We start from the raw sequence: 14,206 nt of genomic DNA, 5'->3' as shown, positions 1-14,206 counted from the left end.
TGTTGGACACTCTTGAGCACATAACGATGCAGCAAATTTCGATTTGTTTTATTTTTCCTGATTTGAGCATAGGGACAGAATCACAACCCTTGAAAAGTCAACTCCTTTGGTGCCGCCAGCATGCCATCTTGTGACGTATTTCTCACATCTTTACAGGAAGTGGTTGGTGGCTGCTTCAGCCTACACACAGCACTAGCCTGATTTTTCCAGAGAAACACAGATACTGAGTTACACTACCAGAAAACAACTTTTTAAAGTGACTTTTTAAATATATCTAGTTCTCTCATGGTTGGTATAGTATTGATTGCACCAAATTATTGTTTATCTAATTGACAATTAGAAGAAGCCAAATTAGCATTTTCCACAAAACAAAAACATTTAAAAATGGGAAATCTGTCAAGAACCAGAGGTCATCTAATGCCTTCCAAAGTCTAGATACCAGGAAAGTTCTGGCATTTTGGTGATGTTTTTTCTTCTGAGAAGGATGCAGAACGGGAGTCCATTCCCACTTCTACTCAAGCTCTGGGAATCAGGGAGAAAGAAGTGTGATTAATTTCCCATGGTATATGAGCTGTACCTTTTTCATAGGTCTGAGAAGGCAAAATGTTGGTGAAGTCTTCACTGGGGAGACCAGACTCGGGGACATTGATGGAGCGGAAGGGGCTCCCTTGCGCTTGCGCAGGCGCAGACGCAGGTCCAGCCTGTGTGCCATGCTCTTCCTTTTGGGCCTTCCTGGCAGAGGAGACAACAGAAAGGATGCTTTGGTTTTTAACACCCAGTAGATTTGGGGTTGGCTCAGTTCAGGATCATGTCAGAGAATGAATGTTTTTTGTGTTGTTCGTTTTAATATGTTGCCAAGGCACACATAGGTTGAACCATATAAATGTGTTTTTTACAAATTATAAATGATTCAACTATCTATAAATCACTCCTAATTGTAATGTTTTCATTCTTAGTTTTCTATGACTGTTTTCCCTATCACCAGGATCTTTGGTTTTGTTTTGATGTTCGCTTTTGACAACGGGCTCACTGTGTAGCCCTGGCTAGCCTGGGACTTGCTTTGGTGACCCTTGCTCTACAGATCCTCCTGCCTCTGTTGACTGCTAGGATTAAAGGCATGGTCTCCATGCCTGGCTCTTATCGGCGTCTTTGAAGTTTGCAGTGTTGGAGACTTGCTTGGGATGACTTACACTCACTCAACAACTCAACCCCAAGTACCAGAAAACAGTAGCATTGTTCTCCATTTCTGCACAAGGGCACATAGGTGGCATGTGGGCACATATATGTGGGTGTCTGTTCATGCATGTGGAGGCCTAGACTTGAAGTTGTGAATTGTCCTCCATCACTCTCTACCTTACTTCAAACCCAAAGCTCACCAATATGACTAGTCTCACTAACTAGATTAAACCTCCACATAACATTTATGTGAGTCCTGAAAATCCATATTCTGGTACTCAAAAGGCCTTATGGATATATGACAAGTGTGCTTTGTGTGTGTGTGTGTGCGCGCGCGCGCGCGAGCACGAACATGCCTGCACTTGCCTGCAGAGGCCAGAAAAGGGTATCAGATTCCCCAGAGTTGGGGTTACAGGCATTTGGGAGACCTGGCGTGATGTTGGAAACTGAACTCTGGTCCTCTGTAAGAGCAACAAGTGCTCTTGACCATTGGGCCATCTCTCCAGCCCAGTATTAACCAACTTGTACAGCTTCATCTCTTCCAGCACAGGTTGACCTATGCTGCTCAGGAGCCCATTCCTTTATGTGCTAATAGCTGGAAGTTTTCTCAGGGCCTCTGCGCAAGAGTTGTTGCTTATGGGTTTGCCTGGGGTAAATGTTCTCAAGATACTCACTTGGCTTTAACCTTTCGAGATTCTCTTCGCTTCTCCTGTTGAAGCTGTTCGATTTTCTGTTGCATTTCTTCTTGTTTGGAAGTGATGGCCTGAATCATGGACATTGCATTGCTCAGTTCTTCCTACAACATAAGAATTGCTACATTTTAGACTGGCACATGGGTTTAGCAGTTTGAATGTAATTGGCCCCATAAGTTTGTAGGGAGTGGCACCATTAAGAGGTGCAGCATCATTGGAATAGGTATGGCCTTGTTGGAGGAAGTGTGTCACTGTATGTGTATGTGTGTGGGGGGGGTATATTGGAAATCTATTCCATTCTGCCATGAGTTTAGAGACCCTTAACTTCTATTGTCTTTAAGATGTCAGCTAATGGCTGCAGGATGTCCTGGCTCAGAGGTGAATAGCTCCTTTCTAAATAACAATAGACCTAGGCCCAGGAGAATGCAGCTATGGAGTGCCTGGAGGCCAGTGTACATGAGTATCTTTAGGATTAAGGGAAGTAATTGCTATCTGCCCTTTATACATGATAATAGATGTCTTCTGCCATTGTCCCCACCTTTGGATAGTTACTTAAGATGATGCATGAATAAACTGGGCTTTCAGTATTGACTGACTCGGCCCTCCTGATATTATCCTATGTCTCTGTCTTTTCTTTAATGCCCATAGCTAGCCATCCTTCATCCGCACTCCCCCACTCAGGAACAGGACCGATCACAGCCCTGAAGACATCAGGCTACAATGTATGCCCCTCTCCTCCGAAATGAGGGGCTAATACAGACAGGACCCGGCAACTGTGGAGGCCAGTTTTGAGGTCTAATATATATTCAAGCCACGCCAGTGTTTCAGACCACTTCCTGTTGCCTACAATATCAAGATGTAGCTCCTTCTCCCCTCTCAGCTCCTTCTCCAGCACCATATCTGCCTGCAGCCACCATGTCCAGCCACGGTGATAATGGACTAAACCTCTGAAGCTGTGAGCCAATTAAATGTTTTCCTTCATAAGAGTTCATGTGGTCATGGTGTCTCTTCACAGCAATAGAAACCCTAACCAAGAAAATGAGATAAGAGAACATAGGTCTGCCATCCTATAAGCCTTTACCGTGCATACTTTGGGGTCAACAGGGAATAAAGTACAAAATTTGTTTTCATTGTGGCCTCTAATTTTAACACAGAGCTCAGAAGCTGAAAGCCATGAGATAGATACTGTTCCATGGTGACTCACATACGGCACAGAGGGAAAGCTCTTCCCTGGGCTGCTACGAGAAAGGCAGATTCCCTGCTTTTGGTACTGGTACTGACATAGTCCTTCAGGGAAATAAAGGAGGCTCCCACCTTGAAGTAGTTTAATGAATTCTTCATCTCGGTTACTTTCTCTTCCATGGAGCATCTACAGCTCTTGACCTTCTCCTCCAAAGCGTATTCTCCATGTTGGATGCGTGTCAGTTCCTGCATTGCTTCCGTGAAGCCAGTTTTTAGTTCCGAGGCCAGGGCCTGCAACTAAGTGATTCAGGAAGAGTGAGCCTGACTTGCCGTAAGTTATCATAAATGACACCATTGACCCTTGACCTTTTCCTTTCTTTGAGAAAACAAGCTCTCGAAAAATATCAGATGCTTCATTTACCCACCTCTGGAATCTTTTAGGTGACTCGCCCCATTTGTCCAAGGAAAAGGTCATCTATGTAGTGTGCATTGACAAGTGACTACAAAACGAGCAGCTGGTTCACAGGTACTTGTGAACACTGCACGATTAAAGAGTCCTTGATATAAGAATGGGGCATACTTAAACCAGGTGGTGGTAGAACACACCATTAATCCCAGCACTGGCAGATCACTGTGAGTTCAAGGCAGCCTGCTCTACAGAGAGATCTCCAGAACAGATAAGGCTACACAGAGAAACCCTGTCTCAAAAAGAAAAAAAAGAGAGAGAGAAAAGAAATGAGACTTACTTAGAAAATAACATATGTATGTAAAAAGGCAATCCTGATCCAGCACCTAAATTCTGTGAGAGGAGTGATATGCCAGAGTCTCTCTGATTATCACCTGGATATAAAGAAATCCAGCTCTTTCCCCCCCCAAAGAAGAGACAGATGAGACAGGGGCTCAAGAGCTGGCTCCGTGGTTAAGAGCACTTGACGCTCTTCTAGAGGACCCGTGTCGGGCAGCTCACAACCATCTGCAACTCTACCTGCAGGGGCTCTGACACCTCTGACCTTTACAGGCCGTTGCATACGTGTCTATACATTCAATCACACAGACACACAAACAACAAAATAACAAAAAATATGTCTTTTTAAAAAGTAGAGTAATAAATAATAGTAGGAATTTCTTTGAAAAGAAAAAGGTAGGTTTTTCCTTCTTGAATTTTGACACCTGCCTCTGCCTCCTGAGTGCTGGGATTAAAGGCAGATGTCACCACTGCTGGGTGGTAGTGGCATTTTTAACAACGGGCTTTGATGTGAGTCACCTTCAGTAGCAAGGCCAGAGCATGGGGGAGAGCAATCACTGTCCATTTGCTGATTAAACACTATGAAGAGATCAATTCTGGAGTCAGGTAGGGTATAAATCCTAGCTTTCTCACATAAGAGTGATATATGAGGACAAATTGGCCAGTCTCTGGGTAGTAGTTTGCTTATCCATAGTTATAATAATGACACCTATTTTAGGAAGTTGTATTGAGTATGAAATAAGCAAGTGCAGATAAGGAGCCTCTACACACATGCTTGGTACAGAGGTGCTCCAAGCTTTTTTATTTATTTCCTCTCTAGGTGGTGAATCAAAAGGGTAGACTCAAACAGAGCTGTGGAGAGAAGGGCACACTTCTAAAGATCTGTTTTCTTTACAGAGCAAATGTAAAAGACCCTCAACAGACAACAGTAAGATGGCATCGTTGTCTTGATTTTCATGATCCAATTGGACATAGAACTCTTAGGTCCACATCTCTCCTCCATCAGAAATATTCAGAAGGCTCATTCTGTAACTGACAATAGCATGTCTGGAGAGCCGGCTCAGTCAGCGGGAGCACTTTCTGCTCTCATAGAGCAGTTTGCTGCCAGCTCACAACTGCCTCTAAGTCCAGCTCCAGGGGACCAGAAGTCCTCTCCCAGCCTGCTCTGGCACTGTGCTCACACACACAAACACACATACAGACATGTACATATTCACAGAATTTAACTATTTTCTACCAAGCAACGAGCTGTAGGTAAAGCACAGGCACTGTGACAATCCACACAGATGTGCCTACATGTTCATACTTCTGCAAAACCAACTCATCCAAATGATTCCAAGCTGCTCCACTATCTTCTGCTCTAGCTTAGTGTCCTATACCATATCTCTTAAATACAGATGTGTGGGTTCTTTGTTTTCCTTTTTTGGGGGGAGGGGGTTGCTGGGAATTGAACTCAGGACCTCTGGAAGAACAGCCAGTGCTCTTAACCTATGAGCCATCTCCACAGCCCCAAGGATTCTATTGTTTTCACAAGTGGTTTCTTCTGGGACTGAGAATGAGGAGAAATAAGAGGAACCAGAAGTGATTGTTCTGAGGAGAATAAGGAGAGCCTATGAAGCAACTGGAGCTCAGAGGCTACAGAGTACCACCACTGATCTACTTTCAATTCCAATCATTTTCAGTAGTTATGATTACTATGTATGTGCACACACATGATGTGTGTGGGGGGTGTGTGTGCACACATGGCTAAGATGAGGAGTCCTATGTGAGACACCTGGGCTCTTCAAGCCATCTTCAGCTAGAGGCAGACTGGCCTTGCAGACCAGCTCAACCTTGTGAATAAAATGACTTGAAAGACACTATCTTAACCTGTAATCTCTTCAGCTCTCTGATCTGACAGGCCAAAGCCCACCCCAAGGACTAGAACTGAGTCAGTCTACCTTGTTCTCCAGAGAGCTGAACATGTTCCTCATCTCGTTGATTTTTTCATGAAGCTGACCTAGAGACGCTACGATGCCTCCATCCTGCAGTTGGAGGCAGGTGTAGGGGAGACTTGAACTTCAAAGATGTCCACATAGGGCATCTCAGGCTTAGAAATGGGAGAAGAGTCCAAATTCTTCCTGCTTCCTGCTCTTAATTTCCACATCTCAATTCTCTCCTTCCTCCTCCCTCCCTTCCTTTCTTCCTTCCTTTCTCAGCTTCTTAACTCTTTGTAAGATGATTCCTTTTTTTCATCAAACTTTTCTTGGGCCTCAAACTAAATTTTCAGGAATTTCAACTTGGGTTTTACACAGCCTTCCCATTTCTCCCCAACATATTACCAAGGTCAGGAGCTACTATGAGGTGAACTCAAGGGGCTTTGCTGTGTTTTAAGTACTTTGTGAACTCATAAATGCCAAGATTTTGGAAACTTCCACAAGTCATGTAAAATTCTTATAATCCCTGATAAATATGAGCAAGATTCCAAACATGTTGGGGTCCCACATGATGCCAAAAATGCTAAGGAAATTGTTTTATTTTTTCTTTAACCTAACTGACAAGGAAACCGGGTTTTTTGTTTTTGTTTTTTCTGTCAACCCCATCTTCCAGTTTTAGGTCTATTTATTGATCTTCAAAGATGCTGTGCCTAGCCAGGCATTGTGACACACACCTTTTATCCCAGCGTGCAGAGGCAGGTGGATCTCTGTAAGTTTGAGCCCAGTGTGGTCTACAAAGTAAGTTCCAGGACAACCAAGGCTACACAGAGAAACTCTGTCTTGGAAAGGAAGAATGATAGAGAGAGAGGGGGGAGGGAGAAAGAGAGAGAGAGAGAGAGGAAGAAAGGAAGGATTTTGAAAGGAGAAAGATGTTGTGTTTAAAACTCAAACTAAGCAGCCAGTAATTTAATACTGAGAAGAAACATTTCATCCGCTTGTCTGCTGCTCTCACGAAAGATAACCTACAGGTCCTTCTCACAGGGCTGCTCAAAGTGAGGTGTAGCTGTTGTGTAGACATTTCTCTTACTGAATTCACAGACAATTGGAGCTAACCACTCTCCTCAATACAGAAAGTACTGATGTTTAACAAGGCTGTACAGATCCCAGATGACCTTCTGATAGGGGAAGTCCTTCTATGTATATGTTTGTCTTATTGGTTTATAAATAAAGCACTGTTGGCCAATAGGGAAGCAAGATAGGTGGGACTAGGAGTCAAGGTGGATTCTGGGAAATGTAGTCAAGAATAGAGAGTCACCATGTGATCCTGGGAGGAGAGAATGCACTAGCCTGACATTCTCAGTAAGATAAGACCTTATAGGCCTGGCGTTGGTGGTGCACACCTTTAATCCCAGCACTCGGGAGGCAGAGGCAGGCAGATCTCTGTGAGTTCGAGATCAGCCTAGTCTACAGAGTGAGTTTCAGGACAGCCTCCAAAGCCACAGAGAAACCCTGTCTTGAAAAACCAAAAAAAAAAAAAAAAGACATTATAGAAATATATATATATATATATATTAGTAGTCATGAGTTAATACTTAAGACAGAACTAGGCAATGAGAAGCCCTGGACATTGGTGGACAGCATTGTAACAAATAGAGTTTCCTTGTGTTATTTTGGGGGCTAAAGCGGCGACGGGACCCAGGCACGAATCCCATAACAACCTTCAGGATCAGTTTTGACAATACACAACTAATTCCCATAGTTTGTTTGAGATATGGCCTTATATCATATTTCAGGCTAGCCTGAAACTCACTCAGGTTGGTCTTAAACTTGCTGTGATCCTCCTGTCTCTGTCTCCTAAGTGCTGGGATAACAGACATGCTAGGATAACACCATGAACCTGGCCCGTAGTTATTCAATTAAAGGTTTTTTGAACAAACAACTTACTTCTTTAAACTTCCTTTGAGGCCACATGGGAAGACAGAAAGTCATACGGATGGGGAAAGGAATAGAAGCCCCCCATTGCAGAGTCTGCTTGAAGTCTATGGTCAACTGAGAAGCAAGTATTCCAGTATCATCACTGTTGTTGACAGAGAAGACACTTATAACAACAATAAAGGAGGCCTGAGGTTGGATAGCCCAGAGACTCCAGATAGAACCAAACATGACTGGTTAAAAAAAAAAGTCAGCTAGATGGTGGTGGTGCACTCCTTTAATCCCAGCACTCAGGAAGCAGAGGCAGACAGAGCTCTGTAAGTTCAAGACCAGCCTGGGCTACAGAATGAGTTTCAGGACAGGATCCAAAGTTACAGAGAAAACCTGTCTCGAAAAGCAAACAAACAAACAAAAAAAAGTCAACAAAACGATTACTAATGATATTCTGTTATACTCATAGATCGGTGCCTTGCCCAGTCATCATCAGAGAGGCCTCATCCAGCAACCATGGGAGCAGTTGAAGAGACCCACAGCCAAACATAAGGCAGAGCTTGGGGAACCCCACAGAAGAGGACTAGGAATGATTATAGGAGCCAGAGGAGTCAAAGATACCACAAGAACATGGACCACAGATTCAACTAGGCAGGGTCCATAGGGGCTCACAGAGACTGAGGCAGGAAGCACAGGGCCTGCATGGGTCTGAGCCAGACCCTTTGTATATATGCTATGGTTGTGTAGCTTGGTGTTTTGTACGATCAGTACTGTGGTGGTTTGAAAGAAAATGGCTCCCAAGGAAAGTGTGGCTTTTTGGAGTAGACGTGGTATTGCTAGGGGAGTGTGTCTCAGTTCACTCCCAGTTGCCTGCAGATCAAGATGTAGAAGTCTCAACTCCTTCTCCAGCACTATGGCTGTTTGTATGTCACCCACCATGAAGATAATGGGCTAAACCTCTAACTGCAAGCTATGCCAATTAATGTTCTCCCTTATAGGGAGCCTCAGGTCTGCTGCCTAACTCCTTCCTAGATTGTCTGTTCTGTTGAGACGAGGTCTCATGTGACCCAGGCGGCCCTTGAACTTGGTCCTCCTGCCTTTGTCTCCCCAGTTTTCTCAGTGCTTGCGTTTAAAATCTGTGCCACTATCCACCATATCCAGGGGATTTTTTCCTACTTAACCTTTTAAGAAACACTTTGAAGTTTGTTTTGAGTAGAACAAACCACAAAGGTCTTCCTTTTCCCCAACACTATCTCCCAGCAGACTGAATGATTGCAGCAGACACCGTAGCGTGAAGAGGTGCACACTCCTTCCAGATCGTCGCTCGTGTCCAACTCCAATTTACTATGTATTATATGCCAAGCACTGTGCTTTGTGCTAAGAATACCAAGAGCAAAGCCCACTAAATCCTTGCTTTATAGTTTATACTCTGGGTTAGGAGACAGGAATGAAGATTTTGAGACAGGGTCTCACTATGCAACCCTGGCTAGCCTGCAACTCATTCTGCTTACCAAGCTGACCTTGAACTTAAACAGATCTGCCTGCCTCTGTCTTGTGTTATAGGCTTGTGCCACTATGTCCTGTCCTGGAATTTTTTTTTCTTTTTGAGTGTTTTTTTCAAGACAGGATTTCTCTGTGTGGTCCTGGTTGTCCTGGAACTCACTCTGTAGATCAGGCTGGCCTCACACTCAGAGATCCACCTTCACCACCACTGCCCAACTTGGAAATTTTTTGAAAATCAAGTTAATGTAATAACATCTGCAAGGGATGTAATCTACAAAAAATGGAGAAAATTATTGAAATTTCACATTTTCTTTCAGTTCTGTTGTCCCTTCTAATGCAGATCATATTTTCTTATAGTTACCTAACCTCCCTGCCCTCTGCCCTCTTTCTTTGCCCCTCCTTCTTTTGGTTAAAAGTTGCTTGGAATTAGGAAACTTGGGAAATGTTCTTTTAAAACAAAGATGGGCACAGCAGAGACCACACAGACCAAACGCTCTTTCCCGGCTCCAAGCCCTCCAGTGTGAACAGATGCTCTTGTGACGCAGTGAGATAATGAGGCCATCCCCGCGGCAGCTAAATTCAGCAAACATCGAGGGAGCAACCCACATATCTATAATAGATTTCAAATCATACCTGGCTCTAAAGAGGCACTTACACCCACTCAAAGGCCAGAGGCAGGTAAGAGGAGACTATGGGTGAGCACAGAAGGCATCTAGAGGCCTTGGACCAGTGAGGTATCACATCAGAGGAGACCTACCTCTGCCGTAGGCTCTGCTCAAGATGGCCACCCTGTCAGAAGTAGTCTTTCTTAGTGTCCACTGTCCAGTGATTGGCTTGTCCTTGGGTACATCGCTCAAGTCTTGCAGTTAACAACCCATCTCTGCCCTACTAAACTATATCAATGCCTTCACTGTAGCCTTTTCAAAACCATGCCTCATATGAGCCATTTGTCGATGTATTGATGTATTTTCAAGGTTGTGGACATTCAAAAACAAACAAACACAGAAGTATGTTTCATCTGTTTAATTTCCCATTAGGCTAAGCAATAGATTTTGCACATAACTATTCTCCAAATATGAATGACACTGAAAAGATGCTGTTTCTTCTGTTCCCTCCCATTGCTTGTCTAAGAGCAACACAGCTAACAATGTTTTTCTCTCCCGCTGTTGGCTCGCTCTAGTTAGGCCCACAGCAATCAACTCTTGCAAAATGCTTCTGGGGGCTAGCTTTCGTGTTGCCTTTACCAGCATTTAAACTCAACTAATCTAAATAACATTTCCCTTGAGCTGTCTGTTCCCCTGGACTCCTGTCTTCCTGCTTGAAAGGGCCTAAAAACCCAACCTATAAGTCTAAAGAGAAGCATGAAGCTCAGACTGCTTTACCAGATATAACATGGCACTGTAAACATCATGATTGCTAAGGATAGAACTTCAATTCAGTTTCTGTTGGAAGATAGAAGCCAAATAAATTCTATTTGTGGAGTTGGGGCAGCCTGCTTGTCCTGATTATCTTTGTAAAGAATCTAATCATTGCCATTGTTTAAAATGAACTTAATTTTTTTTCCTGTTACCGTACTTGAATGTTTGTAAAGCTAACACTCCTAATTCTCAGTTCTTCCTGGGGGTGGGGAGGGTGTAATTAAGAAAACCATCATGAGAGATCTTTCTACATAACATAGGCTAGCCCTGAACTTGTTAAACTCATGTCTTAAGTTCCCAGTGTTAGGGTTATGGCATGCACCACCACACCTGTGTCCTCTCTGATGACAATGCTATTAATTGCCTGGTGTGATGGCCACAGTGACAGTAGTATAAGCAAGAAAAGTAGATCCAGTGTGGAGATAGATGCTACATCTTACAACTGGAATAATTGTTCCTCTCACAAGCAGTTCTCTCAAAGTAATACCATGAGTCGCCTTTGCCCTACCTGTCCCTTGGCCTTGTTAAGAGAAAAAATATCAGGACACATGTGGAAGGACTTCAGCGCTAAAAATTGCTGTGCTATTCACATGATGGTATTCACAATAACGTATTTGTTACCTGATAAATCTGCGTGGAAGGGTTATTCACCGGCATATGTTCATTCTCTCCTGCAGGAAGAAAGAGCTTTGTTCAATCGCCAAAACTCGCTCTGTGCCTGGCCTACTCTCACTGGGTACATGGAAGGATAAACACACCAGAGGTCCTCTGGAACAAAAACAACTAAACTAGTGCCTGTGATGCTGTTTATATCCTAATGGCCAAACTATACCTACCTGACAAAATTATCATAGTAGAAAACCCTTCCTTGCCATCAAAGAGAAGTTTCTCTACCAAACTCAGAGATCAGCAATCATTAACCGATTAGAAGGGGATGCCTTAGGGGGTGTCTCCCTCACATTCTTAGGGCTGACTGAAGTTGATCTGAGCTGACATCTGTTCTTTGCCAGGGTTACAGTTGGTAGTAACTGTAAACTCTTCACCTTGGAGGCAAACCTCTGGGGACCCTTGTGAAGGACTGTCTAGATTAGGGTTGGCCTCTGAGAATGTCCTCTTGGAATTGTTGTGGTTAAGTTAATTCATGAGGAAAGACTCCAGTTAACTTGGGGTAGCGCCACTCCCTGAGCAGAGTGGAAATCTTGGACTGTATACTGTGGAGAGCACAAGGGGCTGAAAGGATGGCTCAGTGATTAAGAGCCCTTACTGCTCTTGCACAGGACACAGGTTTAGTCCCCAGCACCCACATGATTGCTCACAGCTGTCGGTAACTCCTGTCCTGGGGGATCTGACGCCCTCTTCTGACCTCTGCAGGCACCAAGCATACATGCTGTGCACAAACATAAATGCAGGCAATGCACTCATATACATTTGCTCTTATGTGTGGCTGTAATGTGACCAGTTCTCTCAGGCACCTCCTGTCTGACCTCCCTGCCATGATCAACTGGAATCTGGAATTATGAGCAAATAAGACCCATCGCCCTCAAGTTTGTCAGAGTATTATATAATAGCAACAGAAAAAGGAGGTATGACACCCACATAGGTGCCTGGCTATACTGTACTGATCTCAGGAAGAAACATAAAATGTTCCTACTTCTACCTCTCTACAATCATTGCCAAATTCTACATTCTGCCCTCATCTCAGGCCACAGTCAGCAGAGGGACTCTTGCCCAACTAGGCAGGAGGGCTGATGGGAAGGAATTGTCAGTGGGAAGTTTCTGGAAGACTATAGGCAGAAAGAAAACTATTGCCACTACTGGAGTGTGGAGTCACAGGGAAATACGGGGTTGATGGCTGTAAAAATCACTTACAACTTAGGGAGAAAACCAGGTTGGCTTATAAACTGTCTTTCAGAGTATTTTACTGCTGCTCCCATGGAGGGTCATGTTGCACAAAGGTCACACACATTATAAGACGCAAGCAACTCTCATGAAACTCCTGCCTGCAAGTCTTTAGCTGTGTGCATGTGTGTATTTTTCTCCTTACACACACCAGTATGGAAAACCCTACTTAGAAGAGCCAGCCTCCGTATGGTAAGGTCATAGCTATCATATCACCTCAGTCTAGACCTTGTACCTGGTAGAAGCTCTCTGTTAAATCCCAGTGGTTTGAGATTACCAAACCTCCTCATAAAAGCTTGAGTAAGGACAGGTTAGCCCATTTTATACTATGTCTAAACAGATGGCAAGAACCAAGCCTGAGACATATGGAGCAGGACCTCAGGCCTAAATTTGACACTGATTGCCCTATGGCTGCTTTTTTCCATTGGAAACAATAACAGAGTAATTTCTATATATTGCTTCTGCTAGTAAGTAAACAATGGAAAGGGAATCCCCTTGTTCTTCTAGGAAGGTCTAGAAGGTTCTGGGTGTCTATTAGAGTAATGGACCTACAACATGTCTAAGTCATCACTGAGGCAAAAGAGAAGGACTCAAGTCATATGTTATATCAATGGCATTTTTTTTCATTCCAGCAAGTCTGTGTTTTTCAAGGTGATGATGGGAAAATAATATTTGAATAATATTTCCTGAATCCCCAGCTCAAAATCAAGATGGAGCTCTGACCTTGCTTTGTTTTGGTTTTTTCCATGGTGCCTGCTGCTTCTCTCCTCCAGCTCACTCTTCAGCATTGCATCATCCTCGTCCTGGATCCGGCCACCGCCCCTTCCCTGCACCTGCCAATCAAAGAATACAGGGTCCCTGGTAGTACTGCTGAAGATGGTTCTGTGGGTTAGCTTTTACATACCATGCGCAGCGGAAAGCTAAACAATTTCAGAAGAATGAATTATTAAACTGAGTAAACCTAACTTAAAGTCAGATGCTAAAGAGATGGCTCAGCAGTTAAAAGCACTGGCTGCTCTTCTAGAAGACCCAGGTTCAATTCCCAGGACCCACATGACAGCTCACAAATGTCTAGAATCCAAAAACTTTGCACACACCTTTAATCCCAGTACTCAGTGGGCAGAGGCAGGGCGATCTCTTCTATTCAACAATCTTTGTACACTGTAAATATGTATTGCTCTCATTGGTTAATAAAGACCTGATTGGCCAAGGGCTAGGCAGGAATTTGGGGCAGAGAATGCTAGGGAGGAGATGTTTTAATGTATTATTATTGGGGAAGGGTACATACCACGATGCCACAGAGGACAGCTTGTGGAGTCAGGCTCTCCACCCACCTTTATATGGGGCCTGGGGCCAAACTCTTGTCACCAGGCTTTTACGGCAAGTGCTTTTATCAACTGAGCCATCTCACTGGCCAGCAAATATCATTTGTAACTATAGAATTTATTTATTTATTTATTTATTGGTTTTTACAAGACAGGGTTTCTCTGTTTTGGAGGCTGTCGGTCTAGCCTGGCCTCGAACTCACAGAGATCCGCCTGTCTCTGCCTCCCAAGTGCGGGGATTAAAGGCGTGCGCCACCAACGCCCGGCTAGAATTTATAATATGATAGGTTTCCCGGCAGTAGTGGTGCACGCCTTTAATCCCAGAACTCACTTGGGAGGCAGAGGCTGGCAGATCTCTGTGAGTTCGAGACCAGCCTGTTCTACAAAGTGAGTTCCAGGACAGCCTCCAAAACAACACAGAGAAACC

At 44.0% G+C, this 14,206-nt stretch overlaps 1 protein-coding gene across 16 annotated transcripts in view; it reads right to left on the bottom strand.

Moving 5' to 3' along the window:
* Arhgef33 (Rho guanine nucleotide exchange factor 33) overlaps nucleotides 1-14,206 on the bottom strand; it is a 130,370-nt gene that overhangs the window by 84,839 nt on the left and 31,325 nt on the right. For all 16 annotated transcript variants that reach the window (XR_005870871.1, XM_040730992.1, XM_040731000.1 and 13 more), the window contains 5 exons: nucleotides 13,178-13,287; nucleotides 11,177-11,226; nucleotides 3,183-3,347; nucleotides 1,851-1,972; nucleotides 578-732 (listed from right to left, as the gene is read on the bottom strand). Coding sequence is in view for 15 of the 16 variants with exons in the window: in XM_040730992.1 (XP_040586926.1) it covers nucleotides 578-732; nucleotides 1,851-1,972; nucleotides 3,183-3,347; nucleotides 11,177-11,226; nucleotides 13,178-13,202 (517 nt within the window). In the remaining variant the exon portion in view is untranslated. The remainder of the gene's footprint in view (nucleotides 1-577; nucleotides 733-1,850; nucleotides 1,973-3,182; nucleotides 3,348-11,176; nucleotides 11,227-13,177; nucleotides 13,288-14,206) is intronic.

This window comes from Mesocricetus auratus, unplaced genomic scaffold (assembly GCF_017639785.1).
Source record: "Mesocricetus auratus isolate SY011 unplaced genomic scaffold, BCM_Maur_2.0 Super-Scaffold_100024, whole genome shotgun sequence".
NCBI classification, from domain to species: Eukaryota; Metazoa; Chordata; class Mammalia; order Rodentia; family Cricetidae; genus Mesocricetus; species Mesocricetus auratus.
The sequence above is the reverse complement of the archived record's forward strand: the minus strand, read 5'-3'. Positions and strand labels throughout refer to the sequence as shown.